Genomic DNA, 23,621 nt, shown 5'->3' with positions numbered 1-23,621 from the left:
CACTTATAGACAACACATATCAGAGGACATACAACACTTATAGACAACATATATCAGAGGACATACAACACATATCACGGACATACAACACTTATCAGAGGACATACAACACTTATCAGAGGACATACAACACTTATAGACAACACATATCAGAGGACATACAACACATATCACGGACATACAACACTTATAGACAACACATATCAGAGGACATACAACACTTATAGACAACACATATCAGAGGACATACAACACTTATAGACAACACATATCAGAGGACATACAACACATATCAGAGGACATACAACACATATCACGGACATACAACACTTATCAGAGGACATACAACACTTATCAGAGGACATACAACACTTATAGACAACACATATCAGAGGACATACAACACATATCACGGACATACAACACTTATAGACAACACATATCAGAGGACATACAACACTTATAGACAACACATATCAGAGGACATACAACACTTATAGACAACACATATCAGAGGACATACAACACTTATAGACAACACATATCAGAGGACATACAACACATATCAGAGGACATACAACACATATCACGGACATACAACACTTATAGACAACACATATCACGGACATACAACACTTATAGACAACACATATCAGAGGACATACAACACTTATAGACAACACATATCAGAGGACATACAACACATATCAGAGGACATACAACACATATCACGGACATACAACACTTATCAGAGGACATACAACACTTATCAGAGGACATACAACACTTATAGACAACACATATCAGAGGACATACAACACATATCACGGACATACAACACTTATAGACAACACATATCACGGACATACAACACTTATAGACAACACATATCAGAGGACATACAACACTTATAGACAACACATATCAGAGGACATACAACACATATCAGAGGACATACAACACATATCACAGACATACAACACTTATAGACAACACATATCACGGACATACAACACTTATAGACAACACATATCAGAGGACATACAACACTTATAGACAACACATATCACAGGACATACAACACTTATAGACCACATATCAGAGGACATACAACACTTATAGACAACACATATCACAGGACATACAACACATATCAGAGGACATACAACACTTATAGACAACACATATCAGAGGACATACAACACTTATAGACAACATATATCAGAGGACATACAACACATATCAGAGGACATACAACACATATCACGGACATACAACACTTATAGACAACACATATCACGGACATACAACACTTATAGACAACACATATCACGGACATACAACACTTATAGACAACACATATCACAGGACATACAACACTTATAGACCACATATCAGAGGACATACAACACTTATAGACAACACATATCACAGGACATACAACACCTATCAGAGGACATACAACACTTATAGACAACACATATCACAGGACATACAACACTTATAGACAACACATATCACAGGACATTCAACACTTATAGACCACATATCAGAGGACATACAACACTTATAGACAACACATATCACGGACATACAACACATATCAGAGGATATACAACACTTGACTTATGGACAACACATACACTACATGACCAAAAGTATGTGGACACCTGCTCGTCGAACATCTCATTCCAACATCATGGGCATTAATATGGAGTTCGTCCCCCTTTGCTGCTATAACAGCCTCCACTCTTCTGGGACAGCTTTCCACTAGATGTTGGAACATTGCTGCGAGGACTTGCTTCAATTCAGCCACAAAAGCATTAGTGAGGTCGGGCACTGATGTTGGGCGATTAGGCCTGGCTCGCAGTCTGCGTTTCAACAGCCCCAGACCATTATTCTTCCTCCACCAAACTTTACAGTTGGCACTATGTATTGGGGCAGGTAGCGTTCTCCTGGCATCCGTCAAACCCAGATTCGTCCTTCGGACTGCCAGATTGCTTGGCATTGCACATGGTGATCTTAGGCTTGTGTGCGGCTGCTCGGCCATGGAAACCCATTTCATGAATCTCCAGACGAACAGTTCTTGTGCTGACGTTGCTTCCAGAGGCAGTTTGGAACTCGGTAGGGAGTGTTGTAACCGAGGACAGACCATTTTTACACGCTTCAGCACTCAGCGGTCCCATTCTGTGTGCTTGTGTGGCCTACCACTTTTGTTTTGTTTTGTCATTTTGTCATCTTATCCAGAGCGACTTACAGGAGCAATTAGGGTTAAGTGCCTTGCTCAAGGGCACATCGACAGATTTTTCACCTAGTTGGCTCGGGGATTAGAACCAGCGACCTTTCGGTTACTGGCACAACGCTCTTAACCACTAAGCTACCTGCCGCCCCACTTCAAATCAAATCAAATTGTATTGGTCACATACACATATTTAGCAGATGTTATTGTGGGTATCGCAAAATGATTGTGTTCCTAGCTCCAACAGTGCAGTAGTATCTAACAACTCACAACAATACACACAAATCTAAAAGTAAAATAATGGAATTAAGAAATATATAAATATTAGGACGAGCAATGTAGGAGTGGCATAGACTAAGATACAGTAAAGCAGTATGTAAACATTATTAAAGTGACTAGTCTTCCCTGCTGAGCCGTTGTTGCTCCTAGACGTTTCCACTTCACAATAACAGCACTTACAGTTGACCGGGGCAGCTCTAGCAGGGCAGAAATTTGACGAACTGACTTGTTGCAAAACGTTGACAGTCACTGAGCTCTTCAGTAAGGCCGTTCTATTGCCAATGTTTCTCTACGGAGATTGCATGACTGTCTGCTCAATTTTATACACCTGTCAGCAACCAGTGTGGCTGAAAAAGCCAAATCCACTAATTTGAAGGTGTGTCCACATACTTTTGTATATTTATCCTTCAAACTGACATATAGATGAATACCGTAGGGGTGGGGTTATGTTTAATAGTCCATCTGTGTTAAGGAATCTGATGCTTGTTGGAATACAGACAGAAGGACAGACACGTTAGACAGACAGACAGCCAAACAGACAGGTTATACAGCCAAACAGCCAGCCAGCCAGCCAGCCAGCCAGACAGACAGACAGACAGGTTAGACAGACAGGTTAGACAGACAGGTTAGACAGACAGACAGCCAAACAGACAGGTTATACAGCCAAACAGCCAGCCAGACAGACAGACAGACAGACAGACAGACAGACAGGTCAGACAGACAGGTTAGACAGACAGGTTAGACAGACAGGCAGACAGGTTATACAGCCAGACAGAAGGACAGACAGCCAGACAGACCGACCTGTTTCATGTGATCGTTGAGAGCGATCCTCATGCCTTTCTTCCTGCTCAACATCTCCCAGGACATCAGGGTGTAGAAGACCCCGGTGCAGGCCAGAGGAAGAAAGAAATAAAACCCTAGCAACCACCAGTCCTTCACATCCTGGTAGAACTGAGAACACACGTCATGGTTACAACACAGTCACAAGTCTGCAGCTTTCAGCAATCATATATTCGGTTAATGTCATGGTAGAACAGGGTAATATATTGGGGTAATGTCATGGTAGAACAGGGTAATATATTGGGGTAATGTCATGGTAGAACAGGGTAATATATTGGGGTAATGTCATGGTAGAACAGGGTAATATATTGGGGTAATGTCATGGTAGAATAGGGTAATATATTGGGGTAATGTCATGGTAGAACAGGGTAATATATTGGGGTAATGTCATGGTAGAACAGGGTAATATATTGGGGTAATGTCATGGTAGAACAGGGTAATATATTGGGGTAATGTCATGGTAGAACAGGGTAATATATTGGGGTAATGTCATGGTAGAACAGGGTAATATATTGGGGTAATGTCATGGTAGAACAGGGTAATATATTGGGGTAATGTCATGGTAGAACAGGGTAATATATTGGGGTAATGTCATGGTAGAACAGGGTAATATATTGGGGTAATGTCATGGTAGAACAGGGTAATATATTGGGGTAATGTCATGGTAGAACAGGGTAATATATTGGGGTAATGTCATGGTAGAACAGGGTAATATATTGGGGTAATGTCATGGTAGAACAGGGTAATATATTGGGGTAATGTCATGGTAGAACAGGGTAATATATTGGGGTAATGTCATGGTAGAACAGGGTAATATATTGGGGTAATGTCATAGTAGAACAGGGTAATATATTGGGGTAATGTCATGGTAGAACAGGGTAATATATTGGGGTAATGTCATGGTAGAACAGGGTAATATATTGGGGTAATGTCATGGTAGAACAGGGTAATATATTGGGGTAATGTCATGGTAGAACAGGGTAATATATTGGGGTAATGTCATGGTAGAACAGGGTAATATATTGGGGTAATGTCATGGTAGAACAGGGTAATATATTGGGGTAATGTCATAGTAGAACAGGGTAATATATTGGGGTAATGTCATGGTAGAACAGGGTAATATATTGGGGTAATGTCATGGTAGAACAGGGTAATATATTGGGGTAATGTCATGGTAGAACAGGGTAATATATTGGGGTAATGTCATGGTAGAACAGGGTAATATATTGGGGTAATGTCATGGTAGAACAGGGTAATATATTGGGGTAATGTCATGGTAGAACAGGGTAATATATTGGGGTAATGTCATGGTAGAACAGGGTAATATATTGGGGTAATGTCATGGTAGAACAGGGTAATATATTGGGGTAATGTCATGGTAGAACAGGGTAATATATTGGGGTAATGTCATGGTAGAACAGGGTAATATATTGGGGTAATGTCATAGTAGAACAGGGTAATATATTGGGGTAATGTCATGGTAGAACAGGGTAATATATTGGGGTAATGTCATGGTAGAACAGGGTAATATATTGGGGTAATGTCATGGTAGAACAGAGGGTGGTACAGTGCATTTGGAAAGTATTCACACCCCTTGACTTTTTCCACATTTTGTTACGTTACAGCCTTATTCTAAAATTGATTAAATATTTTTTTTCCTCATCAATCTACACACAATACCCTATAATGACAAAGCGAAATCAGGTTTTTAGATTTTTTTGCAGAAGATAGCCCAAGTCCATGTTATGGCAAGAACAGCTCAAATAAGCAAAGAGAAACAACAGTCCATCACTACTTTAAGACCTGAAGGTCAATCAAAACGGAAAATGTCAAGAACTTTTAAAGTTTCTTCAAGTGCAGTCACAAAAACCATCAAGCGCTATGATGAAACTGGCTCTCATGAGGACCGCCACAGGAATGGAAGACCCAGAGTTACCTCTGCTGCAGAGGATAAGTTCATGAGAGTTACCAGCCTCAGAAATTGCAGCCCAAATAACTGCTTCACAGAGTTCAAGTCACAGACACATCTCAACATCAACTGTTCAGAGGGGACTGTGTGAATCTGGCCTTCATGGTCGAATTGCTGCAAAGAAACCACTACTAAAGGACACCAATAAGAAGAAGAGACCTGCTTGGGCCAAGAAACACGAGCAATAGACATTAGACCGGTGGAAATGTGTCCTTTGGTCTGGAGTCCAAATTGGAGATTTTTGGTTTCAACCACTGTGTCTTTGTGAGACGCAGTGTGGGTGAACGGATGATCTCTGCATGTGTATTTCCCACAGTAAAGCATGGAGGAGGAGGTGTTATGGTGTGGGGGTGCTTTGCTGGTGACACTGTCTGTGATTTATTTAGAATTCAAGGCACACTTGTGGTCCTCTGTAGCTCAGCTGGTAGAGCACGGCGCTTATAACGCCAAGGTAGTGGGTTCGATCCCCGGGACCACCCATACACAAAAAAAATGTATGCACGCATGACTGTAAGTCGCTTTGGATAAAAGCGTCTGCTAAATGGCATATTATATTATATTATTAACCAGCATGGCTACCACAGCATTCTGCAGCGATACGCCATCCCATCTGGTTTGGGCTTAGTGGGACTATCATTTGTTTTTCAACAGGACAATGACCCATCACACCTCCAGGCTGTGTAAGGGCTATTTTACCAAGAAGGAGAGTGATGGAGTGCTACATCAGATGACCTTGCCTCCACAATCTCCCGACCTCAACCCAATTGAGATGGTTTTGGATGAGTCGGATGACAGAGTGAAGGAAAAGCAGCCAAGAAGTGCTAAGCATATGTGGGAACTCTTTCAAGACAGTTGGAAAAGCATTCCAGGTGAAGCTGGTTGAGAGAATGCCAAGAGTGTGCAAAGCTGTCATCAAGGCAAAGGGTGGCTATTTGAAGAATCTCAAATATAAAATATATTTTGATTTGTTTAACACTTTTTTGCTTACTACATGATTCCATATGTGTTATTTCATAGTTGTTATGTCTTCGCTATTATTCTACAATGTATAAAATATTAAAAATAAAAACCCTTGAATGAGTAGGTGTGTCCAAACTTTTGACTGGTACTATAAGTATTCAGACCCTTTGCTATGAGACTCGAAATTAAGCTCAGGTGCACCCTGTTTCCAATTATCATCCTTGAGATGTTTCTACAACTTGATTGGAGTCCACCTGTGGTAAATTCAAATTATTGGACATGATTTGGAAAGGCACACACCTGTCTATATAAGGTCCCACAGTTGACAGTGCATATCAGAGCAAAAACCAAGCCATGAGGCCGAAGGAATTGTCCGTAGAGCTCCGAGACAGGATTGTGTTGAGGCTCAGATCTGGGTAAGGGTACCAAAAAATGTCTGCAGCATTGAAGGTCCCCAAGAACACAGTGGCCTCCATCATTCTTAAATGGAAGAAGTTTGGAACCACCAAGACTCTTCCTAGAGCTGGCCGCCCGGCCAAACTGACCAATCGGGGGAGAAGGGCCTTGGTCAGGGAGATGACCAAGAACCTGATGGTCACTCTGACAGAGCTCCAGACTTCCTTTGTGGAGATGGGAGAACCTTCCAGAAGGACAACCATCTCTCCAGGGGCTGGGAGACTAGTCAGGGTCGAGGGAAAGATGAACGGAGCAAAGTACAGAGAGATCCTTGATGAAAACCTGCTCCAGAGCCCGGACTTGAACCTGATCGAACATCTCTGGAGAGACCTGAAAATAGCTGTGCAGCGACGCTCCCCATCCAACCTGACAGAGCTTAAGAGGATCTGCATAGAAGAATGGGAGAAACTCCCCAAATACAGTTGTGCCAAGCTTTCTAAAAACCTGATTTTGCTTTGTCATTATGGGGTATTGTGTGTAGATTGATGAGAGAAAAATAACAATTTCATCAATTTTAGAATAAGGCTGTAATGTAAGAAAATGTGGAAAAGGTCAAGGGGTCTGAATACTTTCCAAATGCACTGTATATTGGGTTAATGTCATGGTAGAAAATAGGGTAATATATTGGGTTAATGTCATGGTACAACAGGGTGATATATTGAGCCTAGAGGAAAGTCTTTGTCCTCAGGCCTGGAGAGAAGCCAAAGTCATTCCACTACCCAAGAATGGTAAAGCAGCCTTTACTGGTTCTAACAGCAGACCTATCAGCTTGCTGCCAGCTCTTAGCAAACTGTTGGAAAAAATAGTGTTTGACCAAATACAATGCTATTTCTCTTTAAACAAATTAACAACAGACTTTCAGCATGCTTATAGGGAAGGGCACTCAACATGTACTGCACTGACACAAATGACTGATGATTAGTTAAAATAAATTGATAATAAGAAGATTGTGGGAGCTGTACTGTTAGATTTCAGTGCAGCCTTTGATATTATTGACCATAACCTGTTGTTGAAAAAACGTATGTGTTATGGTTTTTCAACCTCTGCCATATCGTGGATTCAGAGTTATCTATTTAATAGAACTCAAAGAGTTTTCTTTAATGGAAGCTTCTCTAATGTCAAACATGTAAAGTGTGGTGTACCACAGGGCAGCTCTCTAGGCCCTATACTATTTTCTATTTTTACCAATGACCTGCCACTGGCATTGAACAAAGCATGTGTGTCCATGTATGCTGATGACTCAACCATATACGCATCAGCAAACACAGCTAATGAAGTCACTGAAACCCTTAACAAATGGGTGTTTTGGAATGGGTGGCCAGTAATAAACTGGTCCTGAACATCTCTAAAACTAAGAGCATTGTATTTGGTACAAATCATTCCATAAGTCCTAGACCTCAGCTGAATCTGGTAATGAATGGTGTGGCTGTTGAACAAGTTGAGGAGACTAAATTACTTGGCATTACCTTAGATTTAAAACTATCATGGTCAAAACATATAGATTCAATGGTTATAAAGATGGGGAGAGGTCTGTCCGTAATAAAGATATGCTCTGCTTTTTTGACACCACACTGCAGGCTCTCGTTTAGTCTAATCTTGATTATTGTCCAGTCGTGTGATCCAGTGCTGCAAGGAAAGACCTAGTTAAGCTGCAGCTGGCCCAGAACAGAGCAACACGTCTTGCTCTTCATTGTAATCAGAGGGCTGATATAAATACTATGCATGCCAGTCTCTCTTGGCTAAGAGTTGAGGAGAGACTGACTGCATCACTTCTTATTTTTATAAGAAACATGAATGTGTTGAAAATCCCAAATTGTTTGCATTGTCAACTTACACACAGCTCTGACACACACATTTACCCCCCTAGACATGCCAGCAGGGGTCTTTTCACAGTCCCCAAATCCAGAACAAATTCAAGAAAGCGTACAGTATTATATAGAGCCATTATTGCATGGAACTCCGTTCCATCTCATATTGCTCAAATGAACAGCAAACCTGGTTTAAACAAACAGATAAAGCAACACCTCACGACACAACACCTCTCCCCTATTTGACCTAGATATTTTGTGTGTATGTATTGATGTGTAGGCTACGTGTGCCATTTTTAAAATGTATGTAGTTCTGTCCTTGAGCTGTTCTTGTCTATTAATGTTCTGTATTAATCCATGTTTCATGTGGACCCCAGGAACAGTAGCTGCTGCTTTTTGCAATGGGGATCCTAATGAAATACCAAATACCAAATGTCATGGTAGAATAGAGGGTGGTATATTGGGTTACTGACATGGTAGAACAGAGGGTGGTATATTGGGGTAATGTCCTGGTAGAATAGAGGGTGGTATATTGGGTTACTGACATGGTAGAACAGAGGGTGGTATATTGGGGTAATGTCATGGTAGAATAGAGGGTGGTATATTGAAGTAATGTCATGGTAGAATAGAGGGTGGTATATTGGGTTACTGTCATGGTAGAACAGAGGGTGGTATATTGGGGTAATGTCATGGTAGAATAGAGGGTGGTATATTGGGGTAATGTCATGGTAGAATAGAGGGTGGTATATTGGGGTAATGTCATGGTAGAATAGAGGGTGGTATATTGGGTTACTGACATGGTAGAACAGAGGGTGGTATATTGGGGTAATGTCCTGGTAGAATAGAGGGTGGTATATTGGGGTAATGTCATGGTAGAATAGAGGGTGGTATATTGGGGTAATGTCATGGTAGAATAGAGGGTGGTATATTGGGGTAATGTCCTGGTAGAATAGAGGGTGGTATATTGGGGTAATGTCATGGTAGAACAGAGGGTGGTATATTGGGGTAATGTCATGGTAGAATAGAGGGTGGTATATTGAAGTAATGTCATGGTAGAATAGAGGGTGGTATATTGGGTTACTGTCATGGCAGAACAGAGGGTGGTATATTGGGGTAATGTCATGGTAGAATAGAGGGTGGTATATTGGGGTAATGTCATGGTAGAATAGAGGGTGGTATATTGGGGTAATGTCATGGTAGAATAGAGGGTGGTATATTGGGTTACTGACATGGTAGAACAGAGGGTGGTATATTGGGGTAATGTCCTGGTAGAATAGAGGGTGGTATATTGGGGTAATGTCATGGTAGAATAGAGGGTGGTATATTGGGGTAATGTCATGGTAGAATAGAGGGTGGTATATTGGGTTACTGTCATGGTAGAATAGAGGGTGGTATATTGGGGTAATGTCATGGTAGAATAGAGGGTGGTATATTGGGGTAATGTCATGGTAGAATAGAGGGTGGTATATTGGGGTAATGTCATGGTAGAATAGAGGGTGGTATATTGGGGTAATGTCATGGTAGAATAGAGGGTGGTATATTGGGGTAATGTCATGGTAGAATAGAGGGTGGTATATTGGGGTAATGTCATGGTAGAATAGATGGTGGTATATTGGGGTAATGTCATGGTAGAATAGAGGGTGGTATATTGGGGTAATGTCATGGTAGAACAGAGGGTGGTATATTGGGGTAATGTCATGGTAGAATAGAGGGTGGTATATTGGGGTAATGTCATGGTAGAATAGAGGGTGGTATATTGGGGTAATGTCATGGTAGAATAGAGGGTGGTATATTGGGGTAATGTCATTGTCCAACATGTATATATAATGGGGGTCTGTGAAGATACAGCGTGTGATGTGTGTCTACCTTCATAAAGGCATTGTTCTGCTGGGGGTGCAACAGACAGACGCGTAGCTTGCTGCCTCTGTAAGGCATCTCCATCATGTCGAAGGCCACAGCCTCAGGAACAGCCAGCAGGACAGCAACCAGCCAGATGAATGTGACCTGTAGAGCTTTCCAGAGAGGTATCCCTATCCCTTTCACCCTACTCCACGAGGTCACCGCATGGTACCTAGACACACAGACATGTTCTCCACTTAGTATCCGTGTGTGTGTGAATGTGCAATCATCCGTGTGTGTGTGTGTGTGAATGTGCAATCATCCGAGTGTGTGTGTGTGAATGTGCAATCATCCGTGTGTGTGTGTGTGAATGTGCAATCATCCGTGTGTGTGTGTGTGAATGTGCAATCATCCGTGTGTGTGTGTGTGAATGTGCAATCATCCGTGTGTGTGTGTGTGTGAATGTGCAATCATCCGTGTGTGTGTGAATGTGCAATCATCCGTGTGCGTGTTACTGACCTGTCGATGCTCAGGGCACACAGGCTGAGGACAGTGATTCCTACGGAAGCCTTCTGGATGAATGGCATCAACTTACACACATGAACCCCAAACGGCCAGTCTTCTGCTATCAGCTAGAGAGGAGAGGAGAGAGGGAGGAGAGAGAAAGAGAAGAGGAGCAGAGAGCAGATGAGAGGAGGAGAGCCCTGGACTCTGTCTCTATATGAGGGTCAGCCCTGTCCCTGTCTCTATATGAGGGTCAGCCCTGTCCCTGTCTCTATATGAGGGTCAGCCCTGGACTCTGTCTCTATATGAGGGTCAGCCCTGGACTCTGTCTCTATATGAGGGTCAGCCCTGTCCCTGTCTCTATATGAGGGTCAGCCCTGGACTCTGTCTCTATATGAGGGTCAGCCCTGTCCCTGTCTCTATATGAGGGTCAGCCCTGTCCCTGTCTCTATATGAGGGTCAGCCCTGGACTCTGTCTCTATATGAGGGTCAGCCCTGGACTCTGTCTCTATATGAGGGTCAGCCCTGGACTCTGTCTCTATATGAGGGTCAGCCCTGTCCCTGTCTCTATATGAGGGTCAGCCCTGGACTCTGTCTCTATATGAGGGTCAGCCCTGGACTCTGTCTCTATATGAGGGTCAGCCCTGTCCCTGTCTCTATATGAGGGTCAGCCCTGTCCCTGTCTCTATATGAGGGTCAGCCCTGTCCCTGTCTCTATATGAGGGTCAGCCCTGTCCCTGTCTCTATATGAGGGTCAGCCCTGTCCCTGTCTCTATATGAGGGTCAGCCCTGTCCCTGTCTCTATATGAGGGTCAGCCCTGTCCCTGTCTCTATATGAGGGTCAGCCCTGTCCCTGTCTCTATATGAGGGTCAGCCCTGTCCCTGTCTCTATATGAGGGTCAGCCCTGGACTCTGTCTCTATATGAGGGTCAGCCCTGTCCCTGTCTCTATATGAGGGTCAGCCCTGGACTCTGTCTCTATATGAGGGTCAGCCCTGTCCCTGTCTCTATATGAGGGTCAGCCCTGGACTCTGTCTCTATATGAGGGTCAGCCCTGTCCCTGTCTCTATATGAGGGTCAGCCCTGTCCCTGTCTCTATATGAGGGTCAAACCTGTCCCTGTCTCTATATGAGGGTCAGCCCTGTCCCTGTCTCTATATGAGGGTCAGCCCTGTCCCTGTCTCTATATGAGGGTCAGCCCTGTCCCTGTCTCTATATGAGGGTCAGCCCTGTCCCTGTCTCTATATGAGGGTCAGCCCTGTCCCTGTCTCTATATGAGGGTCAGCCCTGGACTCTGTCTCTATATGAGGGTCAGCCCTGTCCCTGTCTCTATATGAGGGTCAGCCCTGTCCCTGTCTCTATATGAGGGTCAGCCCTGGACTCTGTCTCTATATGAGGGTCAGCCCTGTCCCTGTCTCTATATGAGGGTCAGCCCTGTCCCTGTCTCTATATGAGGGTCAGCCCTGTCCCTGTCTCTATATGAGGGTCAGCCCTGTCCCTGTCTCTATATGAGGGTCAGCCCTGTCCCTGTCTCTATATGAGGGTCAGCCCTGGACTCTGTCTCTATATGAGGGTCAGCCCTGTCCCTGTCTCTATATGAGGGTCAGCCCTGTCCCTGTCTCTATATGAGGGTCAGCCCTGGACTCTGTCTCTATATGAGGGTCAGCCCTGTCCCTGTCTCTATATGAGGGTCAGCCCTGGACTCTGTCTCTATATGAGGGTCAGCCCTGGACTCTGTCTCTATATGAGGGTCAGCCCTGTCCCTGTCTCTATATGAGGGTCAGCCCTGGACTCTGTCTCTATATGAGGGTCAGCCCTGTCCCTGTCTCTATATGAGGGTCAGCCCTGGACTCTGTCTCTATATGAGGGTCAGCCCTGTCCCTGTCTCTATATGAGGGTCAGCCCTGGACTCTGTCTCTATATGAGGGTCAGCCCTGGACTCTGTCTCTATATGAGGGTCAGCCCTGTCCCTGTCTCTATATGAGGGTCAGCCCTGTCCCAGTCTCTATATGAGGGTCAGCCCTGGACTCTGTCTCTATATGAGGGTCAGCCCTGTCCCTGTCTCTATATGAGGGTCAGCCCTGGACTCTGTCTCTATATGAGGGTCAGCCCTGGACTCTGTCTCTATATGAGGGTCAGCCCTGTCCCTGTCTCTATATGAGGGTCAGCCCTGGACTCTGTCTCTATATGAGGGTCAGCCCTGTCCCTGTCTCTATATGAGGGTCAGCCCTGGACTCTGTCTCTATATGAGGGTCAGCCCTGTCCCTGTCTCTATATGAGGGTCAGCCCTGGACTCTGTCTCTATATGAGGGTCAGCCCTGGACTCTGTCTCTATATGAGGGTCAGCCCTGGACTCTGTCTCTATATGAGGGTCAGCCCTGTCCCAGTCTCTATATGAGGGTCAGCCCTGGACTCTGTCTCTATATGAGGGTCAGCCCTGTCCCTGTCTCTATATGAGGGTCAGCCCTGGACTCTGTCTCTATATGAGGGTCAGCCCTGTCCCTGTCTCTATATGAGGGTCAGCCCTGTCCCTGTCTCTATATGAGGGTCAGCCCTGTCCCTGTCTCTATATGAGGGTCAGCCCTGTCCCTGTCTCTATATGAGGGTCAGCCCTGGACTCTGTCTCTATATGAGGGTCAGCCCTGGACTCTGTCTCTATATGAGGGTCAGCCCTGGACTCTGTCTCTATATGAGGGTCAGCCCTGGACTCTGTCTCTATATGAGGGTCAGCCCTGTCCCTGTCTCTATATGAGGGTCAGCCCTGGACTCTGTCTCTATATGAGGGTCAGCCCTGTCCCTGTCTCTATATGAGGGTCAGCCCTGGACTCTGTCTCTATATGAGGGTCAGCCCTGTCCCTGTCTCTATATGAGGGTCAGCCCTGTCCCTGTCTCTATATGAGGGTCAGCCCTGTCCCTGTCTCTATATGAGGGTCAGCCCTGTCCCTGTCTCTATATGAGGGTCAGCCCTGTCCCTGTCTCTATATGAGGGTCAGCCCTGTCCCTGTCTCTATATGAGGGTCAGCCCTGGACTCTGTCTCTATATGAGGGTCAACCCTGGACTCTGTCTCTATATGAGGGTCAGCCCTGGACTCTGTCTCTATATGAGGGTCAGCCCTGGACTCTGTCTCTATATGAGGGTCAGCCCTGGACTCTGTCTCTATATGAGGGTCAGCCCTGTCCCTGTCTCTATATGAGGGTCAGCCCTGTCCCTGTCTCTATATGAGGGTCAGCCCTGTCCCTGTCTCTATATGAGGGTCAGCCCTGTCCCTGTCTCTATATGAGGGTCAGCCCTGTCCCTGTCTCTATATGAGGGTCAGCCCTGTCCCTGTCTCTATATGAGGGTCAGCCCTGGACTCTGTCTCTATATGAGGGTCAGCCCTGGACTCTGTCTCTATATGAGGGTCAGCCCTGTCCCTGTCTCTATATGAGGGTCAGCCCTGTCCCTGTCTCTATATGAGGGTCAGCCCTGTCCCTGTCTCTATATGAGGGTCAGCCCTGTCCCTGTCTCTATATGAGGGTCAGCCCTGGACTCTGTCTCTATATGAGGGTCAGCCCTGGACTCTGTCTCTATATGAGGGTCAGCCCTGGACTCTGTCTCTATATGAGGGTCAGCCCTGGACTCTGTCTCTATATGAGGGTCAGCCCTGTCCCTGTCTCTATATGAGGGTCAGCCCTGGACTCTGTCTCTATATGAGGGTCAGCCCTGTCCCTGTCTCTATATGAGGGTCAGCCCTGGACTCTGTCTCTATATGAGGGTCAGCCCTGTCCCTGTCTCTATATGAGGGTCAGCCCTGTCCCTGTCTCTATATGAGGGTCAGCCCTGTCCCTGTCTCTATATGAGGGTCAGCCCTGTCCCTGTCTCTATATGAGGGTCAGCCCTGTCCCTGTCTCTATATGAGGGTCAGCCCTGTCCCTGTCTCTATATGAGGGTCAGCCCTGGACTCTGTCTCTATATGAGGGTCAGCCCTGGACTCTGTCTCTATATGAGGGTCAGCCCTGGACTCTGTCTCTATATGAGGGTCAGCCCTGGACTCTGTCTCTATATGAGGGTCAGCCCTGGACTCTGTCTCTATATGAGGGTCAGCCCTGTCCCTGTCTCTATATGAGGGTCAGCCCTGGACTCTGTCTCTATATGAGGGTCAGCCCTGTCCCTGTCTCTATATGAGGGTCAGCCCTGGACTCTGTCTCTATATGAGGGTCAGCCCTGGACTCTGTCTCTATATGAGGGTCAGCCCTGTCCCTGTCTCTATATGAGGGTCAGCCCTGTCCCTGTCTCTATATGAGGGTCAGCCCTGTCCCTGTCTCTATATGAGGGTCAGCCCTGTCCCTGTCTCTATATGAGGGTCAGCCCTGTCCCTGTCTCTATATGAGGGTCAGCCCTGTCCCTGTCTCTATATGAGGGTCAGCCCTGTCCCTGTCTCTATATGAGGGTCAGCCCTGTCCCTGTCTCTATATGAGGGTCAGCCCTGTCCCTGTCTCTATATGAGGGTCAGCCCTGTCCCTGTCTCTATATGAGGGTCAGCCCTGTCCCTGTCTCTATATGAGGGTCAGCCCTGTCCCTGTCTCTATATGAGGGTCAGCCCTGTCCCTGTCTCTATATGAGGGTCAGCCCTGTCCCTGTCTCTATATGAGGGTCAGCCCTGGACTCTGTCTCTATATGAGGGTCAGCCCTGTCCCTGTCTCTATATGAGGGTCAGCCCTGGACTCTGTCTCTATATGAGGGTCAGCCCTGTCCCTGTCTCTATATGAGGGTCAGCCCTGTCCCTTTCTCTATATGAGGGTCAGCCCTGGACTCTGTCTCTATATGAGGGTCAGCCCTGTCCCTGTCTCTATATGAGGGTCAGTCCTGGACTCTGTCTCTATATGAGGGTCAGCCCTGTCCCTGTCTCTATATGAGGGTCAGCCCTGGACTCTGTCTCTATATGAGGGTCAGCCCTGTCCCTGTCTCTATATGAGGGTCAGCCCTGGACTCTGTCTCTATATGAGGGTCAGCCCTGGACTCTGTCTCTATATGAGGGTCAGCCCTGTCCCTGTCTCTATATGAGGGTCAGCCCTGTCCCTGTCTCTATATGAGGGTCAGCCCTGTCCCTGTCTCTATATGAGGGTCAGCCCTGTCCCTGTCTCTATATGAGGGTCAGCCCTGGACTCTGTCTCTATATGAGGGTCAGCCCTGTCCCTGTCTCTATATGAGGGTCAGCCCTGGACTCTGTCTCTATATGAGGGTCAGCCCTGTCCCTGTCTCTATATGAGGGTCAGCCCTGGACTCTGTCTCTATATGAGGGTCAGCCCTGGACTCTGTCTCTATATGAGGGTCAGCCCTGTCCCTGTCTCTATATGAGGGTCAGCCCTGTCCCTGTCTCTATATGAGGGTCAGCCCTGTCCCTGTCTCTATATGAGGGTCAGCCCTGGACTCTGTCTCTATATGAGGGTCAGCCCTGGACTCTGTCTCTATATGAGGGTCAGCCCTGGACTCTGTCTCTATATGAGGGTCAGCCCTGTCCCTGTCTCTATATGAGGGTCAGCCCTGGACTCTGTCTCTATATGAGGGTCAGCCCTGTCCCTGTCTCTATATGAGGGTCAGCCCTGTCCCTGTCTCTATATGAGGGTCAGCCCTGTCCCTGTCTCTATATGAGGGTCAGCCCTGTCCCTGTCTCTATATGAGGGTCAGCCCTGTCCCTGTCTCTATATGAGGGTCAGCCCTGGACTCTGTCTCTATATGAGGGTCAACCCTGGACTCTGTCTCTATATGAGGGTCAGCCCTGGACTCTGTCTCTATATGAGGGTCAGCCCTGGACTCTGTCTCTATATGAGGGTCAGCCCTGGACTCTGTCTCTATATGAGGGTCAGCCCTGTCCCTGTCTCTATATGAGGGTCAGCCCTGTCCCTGTCTCTATATGAGGGTCAGCCCTGTCCCTGTCTCTATATGAGGGTCAGCCCTGGACTCTGTCTCTATATGAGGGTCAGCCCTGGACTCTGTCTCTATATGAGGGTCAGCCCTGTCCCTGTCTCTATATGAGGGTCAGCCCTGTCCCTGTCTCTATATGAGGGTCAGCCCTGTCCCTGTCTCTATATGAGGGTCAGCCCTGTCCCTGTCTCTATATGAGGGTCAGCCCTGTCCCTGTCTCTATATGAGGGTCAGCCCTGGACTCTGTCTCTATATGAGGGTCAGCCCTGTCCCTGTCTCTATATGAGGGTCAGCCCTGTCCCTGTCTCTATATGAGGGTCAGCCCTGGACTCTGTCTCTATATGAGGGTCAGCCCTGGACTCTGTCTCTATATGAGGGTCAGCCCTGTCCCTGTCTCTATATGAGGGTCAGCCCTGTCCCTGTCTCTATATGAGGGTCAGCCCTGTCCCTGTCTCTATATGAGGGTCAGCCCTGGACTGCAGTCAGCTGTTATTAAGACGTAGCTCTAACAGGACTGATGAACTCAGACAGGTCTTTGCTGTAATATAGATGGCCTGGTTTTGACTCAGTTTACAGTCCACTATGTGTTGGAGCATCTTTCTGAATGTGTCCCTAAAGGCTTTAGAGTGTTGTTATAAAGTCCTAAACTCAATCCTCCACGGAGATGATTACAGTCACGCCTCGTATTTCTCTCTAGGAATCTGAGGTTAGCAGGCACAGAGACTGACAGAGGGAGGAATCTGAGGTTAGCAGGCACAGCGACTGGCAGAGGGAGGAATCTGAGGTTAGCAGGCACAGCGACTGGCAGAGGGAGGAATCTGAGGTTAGCAGGCACAGCGACTGGCAGAGGGAGGAATCTGAGGTTAGCAGGCACAGCGACTGGCAGAGGGAGGAATCTGAGGTTAGCAGGCACAGAGACTGACAGAGGGAGGAATCTGAGGTTAGCAGGCACAGCGACTGGCAGAGGGAGGAATCTGAGGTTAGCAGGCACAGCGACTGGCAGAGGGAGGAATCTGAGGTTAGCAGGCACAGCGACTGGCAGAGGGAGGAATCTGAGGTTAGCAGGCACAGAGACTGACAGAGGGAGGAATCTGAGGTTAGCAGGCACAGCGACTGGCAGAGGGAGGAATCTGAGGTTAGCAGGCACAGCGACTGGCAGAGGGAGGAATCTGAGGTTAGCAGGCACAGAGACTGACAGAGGGAGGAATCTGTTGTTGACTACTATAACTGTTGACTGTTATAACTGTTGACGGAAATAATTGTTGACTACTATAACGGTTCAATACTGTAACTGTTGACTACTGTAACTGTTGATGGCTTTAACTGTTGACTACTGTAACTGCTGCTAGATATAACTGTTGATGGCTTTAACTGTTGACTACTGTAACTGTTGACGCCTGTAACTGTTGATGGCTTTAACTGTTGACTACTATAACAATTAAACACTGTAACTGTTGCTGGCCTAACACTGTTGAAGGCTATAGCTGTTGACCTCTATAATGGTTGACTACTTTATCTGTTGACGGCTATAATATTTTATGGCTATAACTGTTAATGGCTATAACTGTTGACAGCTTTAACTGTTGCCGGCTAAAACGGGTGACTACAATAACGGTTGACTACAATAACGGTTGACTACAATAACGGTTGACTACTGTAACTGTTGCTGTCTGTAACTATTGATGCCTAACACTATTGACCGCTATAGCTGTTGACCTCTATAACAGTTGACTACTTTATCTGTTTAAATCTATAGCTGTTGACCTCTATAACAGTTGACTACTTTATCTGTTTAAATCTATAGCTGTTGACCTCTATAACAGTTGACTACTTTATCTGTTTAAATCTATAGCTGTTGACCTCTATAACAGTTGACTACTTTATCTGTTTAAATCTATAGCTGTTGACTACTGTAACGGTTGAATACTGTAAATGTTGCTGGCTATAAATGTTGACGGTTATAACTGTTGATGGCTATTACTGTTGACTACTTTAACTGTTGCTGTCTGTAAATGTTGACGGCTATAACTGTTGACGGCTATAACTATTGACGGCTATAACTGTTGATAGCTATAACTGTTGCTGGCTAAAACTGTTGACGGATATAACTGTTGACTGCTATAACTGTGGAATGTTAATACTGTTGATGGCTATAACGGTTGATGGCTATAACTGTTGACGGATATAACTGGTGACGGCTATAACTGTTGACTACTTTATCTGTTGACTTCTATAACTGTTGACTACTGTAACTTTGAATAATGTAACTGTTGAATAATGTAACTGTTGACGGATTTAACTGTTGACGGATATAACTGTTGACGCTATAACTGGTGACGGCTATAACTGTTGACTACTAGAACAGTTGACTACTATAGCTGTTGACTACTATAACTATTGACTACTGTAACTGTTGAATAATGTAACTGTTTCTGGCTATAACTGTTGAAGGCTATAACTGTTGACTGCTATAACTATTGACTACTATAACTGTTGACTGCTATAACTATTGACTACTATAACTGTTTACTAATATAACGGTTGAATACTGCAACTGTTGACTACTATAATTGTTGACCGCTATAACTGTTGACGGCTATAACTGCTGACTACTATAACGGTTGACTACTGTAACGGTTGACTACTGTAACGGTTGACTACGATAACTGTTGACTACTGTATTTGTTGATAGCTATAACTGTTGCTGGCTATAACTGTTGAAGGCTATAACTGTTGACTGCTATAACTATTGACTACTATAACTATTGACTACTATAACTGTTTACTAATATAACGGTTGAATACTGCAACTGTTGACTACTATAATTGTTGACCGCTATAACTGTTGACGGCTATAACTGCTGACTACTATAACGGTTGACTACTGTAACGGTTGACTACTGTAACGGTTGACTACGATAACTGTTGACTACTGTAATTGTTGATAGCTATAACTGTTGCTGGCTAAAACTGTTTTTGGCTATAACTGTTGACTACTATAACTGTTGACAACTGTAACTGTTGAATAATGTAACTGTTGAATATTGTAACTGTTGCTGGCTACAACTGTTGCTGGCTATCACTGTTGATGGATATAACGGTTGACGGCTATAACTGTTGATGGCTATAACTGTTGCTGGCTAAAACTGTTGACTGCTATAACTGCGGATTGTTATTACTGTTGCTGGCTATCACTGTTGACAGCTGAAACGGGTTGACTACTATAACGGTTGACTACTGTAACTGTTGAATAATGTAACTGTTGAATATTGTAAATGTTGCTGGCTACAACTGTTGCTGGCTATCACTGTTGACGGATATAACGGTTGACGGCTATAACTGTTGATGGCTATAACTGTTGCTGGCTAAAACTGTTGACTGCTATAACTGTGGAATGTATTTTCTGTTGATGGCTATAACTGTTGACAGCTATAACTATTGACTACTATAGCTTTTGACAACTGCAACTGTTGACTACTATAATTGTTGACTACTGTAACTGTTGAAGCCTATAACGGTTGACAACTAGAACTGTTCAATACTGTAACTGTTCCTACCTATAGTGTATGACGGTTAAAACTGTTGACGGCTACAACTGTTGACTACTGTAACGGTTTACTGACTACTGTAACGGTTTACTCCTTTAACTGTTGACTACCATACTACTCTGTAGCTCAGCTGGTAGAGCACGGTGCTTGTAACGCCAAGGTAGTGGGTTCGATCCCCGGGACCACCCATACACAAAAATGTATGCATGCATGACTGTAAGTCGCTTTGGATAAAAGCGTCTGCTAAATGGCATATTATATTATATATTATATAACTATTGAATACTGTAACTGTTGCTGGCTATAAGTGTTGAAAGACATAACTGTTGACGGCTGTAACGGTTGATGGCTGTAACGGTTGACGGCTAAACCGGTTGACAGCATTAACTGTTGATGGTCAGAACTGTTGATTACTTTAACTTCTGTCAGCTACAACTGCTGACGGCTATAACGGTTGACACCTATAACGGTTGACAACTATAACGGTTGACTTGTATAATGGTTGACTACCATAGATGTTGACGACTATAACTGTTGTTGACTACTGTAACTGTTGACTACTATAACTGTTGTTGACTACTATAACTGTTGACTACTATAACTGTTGAGAACTATAATGGTTAACTACTATAGCTGTTGACTACTATAGCTGTTGACTACTATAACTGTTGACTACTGTAACTGTTGAATACTGCATCTGTTGCTGGCTACAACTGTTGATGCTATAACTGTTGCCTACTATAGCAGTTGACTACTATAGGTGTTGACTACTGTAACTGTTGAATACTGTTACTGTTCCTGGCTGTAACTGTTGACTACGATAACTGTTGACTACTGTAACTGTTGATAGCTATAACTGTTGACGGCTATAACGGGTGACTATTTAAACTGTTGACTATTATAACTGTTGCTAGCTATAATTGTTGATGCTATAACTGTTAACTACTATAGCCATTGACTACGGTAACTGTTGAATAATGTAACTGTTGAATACTGTAACTGTTGCTGGAAATAACTGTTGACGGCTATAACTGTTGACTACTGTAACGGTAACTGTTGACTACTATAACTGTTGACTACTATAACTGTTGACTACTATAACTGTTGACTACTATAACTGTTGACTACTGTAATGGTTGACTACTATAACTGTTGACTACTATAACTGTTGACTACTATAACTGTTGAGAACTATAACTGTTGACTACTGTAACGGTAACTGTTGACTACTATAACTGTTGACTACTATAACTGTTGACTACTATAACTGTTGACTACTGTAACGGTAACTGTTGACTACTATAACTGTTGACTACTATAACTGTTGTCTACTGTAACGGTTGACTACTATAACTGTTGACTACTATAACTGTTGACTACTATAACTTCTTGACTACTATAACTGTTGACTACTATAATGGTTGACTACTATAACGGTTGACTACTATAACTGTTGACTACTATAACTGTTGACTACTATAACGGTTGACTACTATAACGGTTGACTACTAAAACAGTTGACTACTAAAACAGTTAAATACTGTAACTGTTGCTGGCTATAAATGCTGACGGCTATAACTATTGATGGAAATAACTGTTGACGGCTATAACTGTTGACTACTGTAACGGTTGACTACTGTAGCTGTTGACTACTATAACTGTTGACTACTATAACTGTTGACTACTATAACTGTTGACTACTATAACGGTTGACTACTATAACTGTTGACTACTATAACTGTTGACTACTATAACGGTTGACGGCTAAAACTGTTGACTACTGTAACTGTTGACTACTGTAACTGTTGAATACTGTAACTGTTGCTGGCTATGACTGTTGTTGCTATAACAGTTGACAGCTATAACTGCTGACTACTATAACGGTTGACTAATTTAACTGTTGACTACTATAACTGTTCAATCCTGTAACTGTTGCTGGCTATAAGTGTTTACGGCTATAACTGTTGATGGCTGTAACGGTTGATGGCTGTAACCGTTGATGGTTATAACTGTTGATGGCTAAACTGTTGACGGCTATACCTGTTGACGGCTAAACCTGTTGACAGCTTTAACTGTTGATGGTCATAACTGTTGATTACTTTAAATTCTGACGGCTATAACTGCTGACGGCTATAACTGTTGACGGCTATAATGGTTGACGCCTATAACAGTTGACTACTACAACGGTTGACAACTATAACGGTTGACTTCTATAATGGTTGACTTCTATAACTGTTGACTACTATAACTGTTGACTTCTATAACTGTTGACTACTATAACTGTTGACTACTGTAACTGTTGACTACTATAACTGTTGACTACTATAACTGTTGACTTCTATAACTGTTGACTACTATAACTGTTGACTACTGTAACTGTTGACTACTAAAACTGTTGACTACTATAACAGTTGACTACTATAACGGTTGACTACTATAACAGTTGACTACTATAACGGTTGACTACTCTAGCGGTTGACTACTATAACGGTGTGACGTGTGTGCCATGGGATGAATGTGTTTGCTCTATTTTTTGATGGGGTTAGGGTTAGTGTTAGGGTTAGGGTTAGGGTTAGGGTTAGGGTTAGTGTGACCCCTCCCTACCTTGAAGACGTTGATGGGGTTAGGGTTAGGGTTAGGGTTAGGGTTAGGGTTAGGGTTAGGGTTAGGGTTAGGGTTAGGGTTAGGTTTAGGATTAGGGTTAGTGTGACCCCTCCCTACCTTGAAGACGTTGATGGGGATAGGGTTAGGGTTAGGGTTAGGGTTAGGGTTAGGGTTAGTGTGACCCCTCCCTACCTTGAAGACGTTGATGGGGATAGCGATGAGTATGTAGAGAAGATCCCCCAATGCCAGAGAGCCAATCAGAACGTTGGGTCCGTTTCTCATACACTTGTTCTTATAGATGATCCTTAATAAGGTGGAGTTACCGATCATCCCCACCACCAAGATCACACAGCTCACCACCGTGTTCACATACTTAAAGGCATGTTTAATCTCTGTGGGCTTGATACACATGGGGGGGTAGGGGTCTGGTGGGCGTGGGCGGAAGGCGGGGGGGAGAGGTGGGACAGGGAGGGAGGTGTTGGGGTTCAGGGTGTCCAGGAGAAGGTTGGGGGGGTTCGTCTCCTCCGTAATGTCCCTCTGGGTCTGAGATGACGTGTCACGAGTGAACTTGGAGGAGGACGTTGCTGCTACAGCCAGAACACACAGAAGTAGTCCTGCGGACCACATCCTCACTGACACACAGACGCACCGACAACGACACACACGACGCAC

General features: G+C 44.8%; 1 protein-coding gene across 3 annotated transcripts in view; it reads right to left on the bottom strand.

Moving 5' to 3' along the window:
- The window catches only part of LOC311118093 (endothelin receptor type B-like), a 38,086-nt gene that overhangs the window by 6,987 nt on the left and 7,478 nt on the right, over positions 1-23,621 (bottom strand). For all 3 annotated transcript variants that reach the window (XM_084192969.1, XM_084192968.1, XM_084192970.1), the window contains exons 2-5: positions 23,142-23,621; positions 10,910-11,022; positions 10,418-10,622; positions 3,320-3,469 (exon numbers count right to left, since the gene is read on the bottom strand). The exon at positions 23,142-23,621 is cut by the window's right edge and continues 100 nt beyond it. In XM_084192969.1, coding sequence (XP_084049095.1) covers positions 3,320-3,469; positions 10,418-10,622; positions 10,910-11,022; positions 23,142-23,576 — 903 coding nt within the window. In that variant the 5' untranslated portion in view covers positions 23,577-23,621. The remainder of the gene's footprint in view (positions 1-3,319; positions 3,470-10,417; positions 10,623-10,909; positions 11,023-23,141) is intronic.

This window comes from Coregonus lavaretus (genome assembly GCF_964263955.1).
Source record: "Coregonus lavaretus genome assembly, contig: HAP1_SCAFFOLD_1091, whole genome shotgun sequence".
Classification (NCBI taxonomy): Eukaryota; Metazoa; Chordata; class Actinopteri; order Salmoniformes; family Salmonidae; genus Coregonus; species Coregonus lavaretus.
Note: the sequence above shows the minus strand (reverse complement) of the source record. Positions and strands in the feature narration are given on the sequence as shown.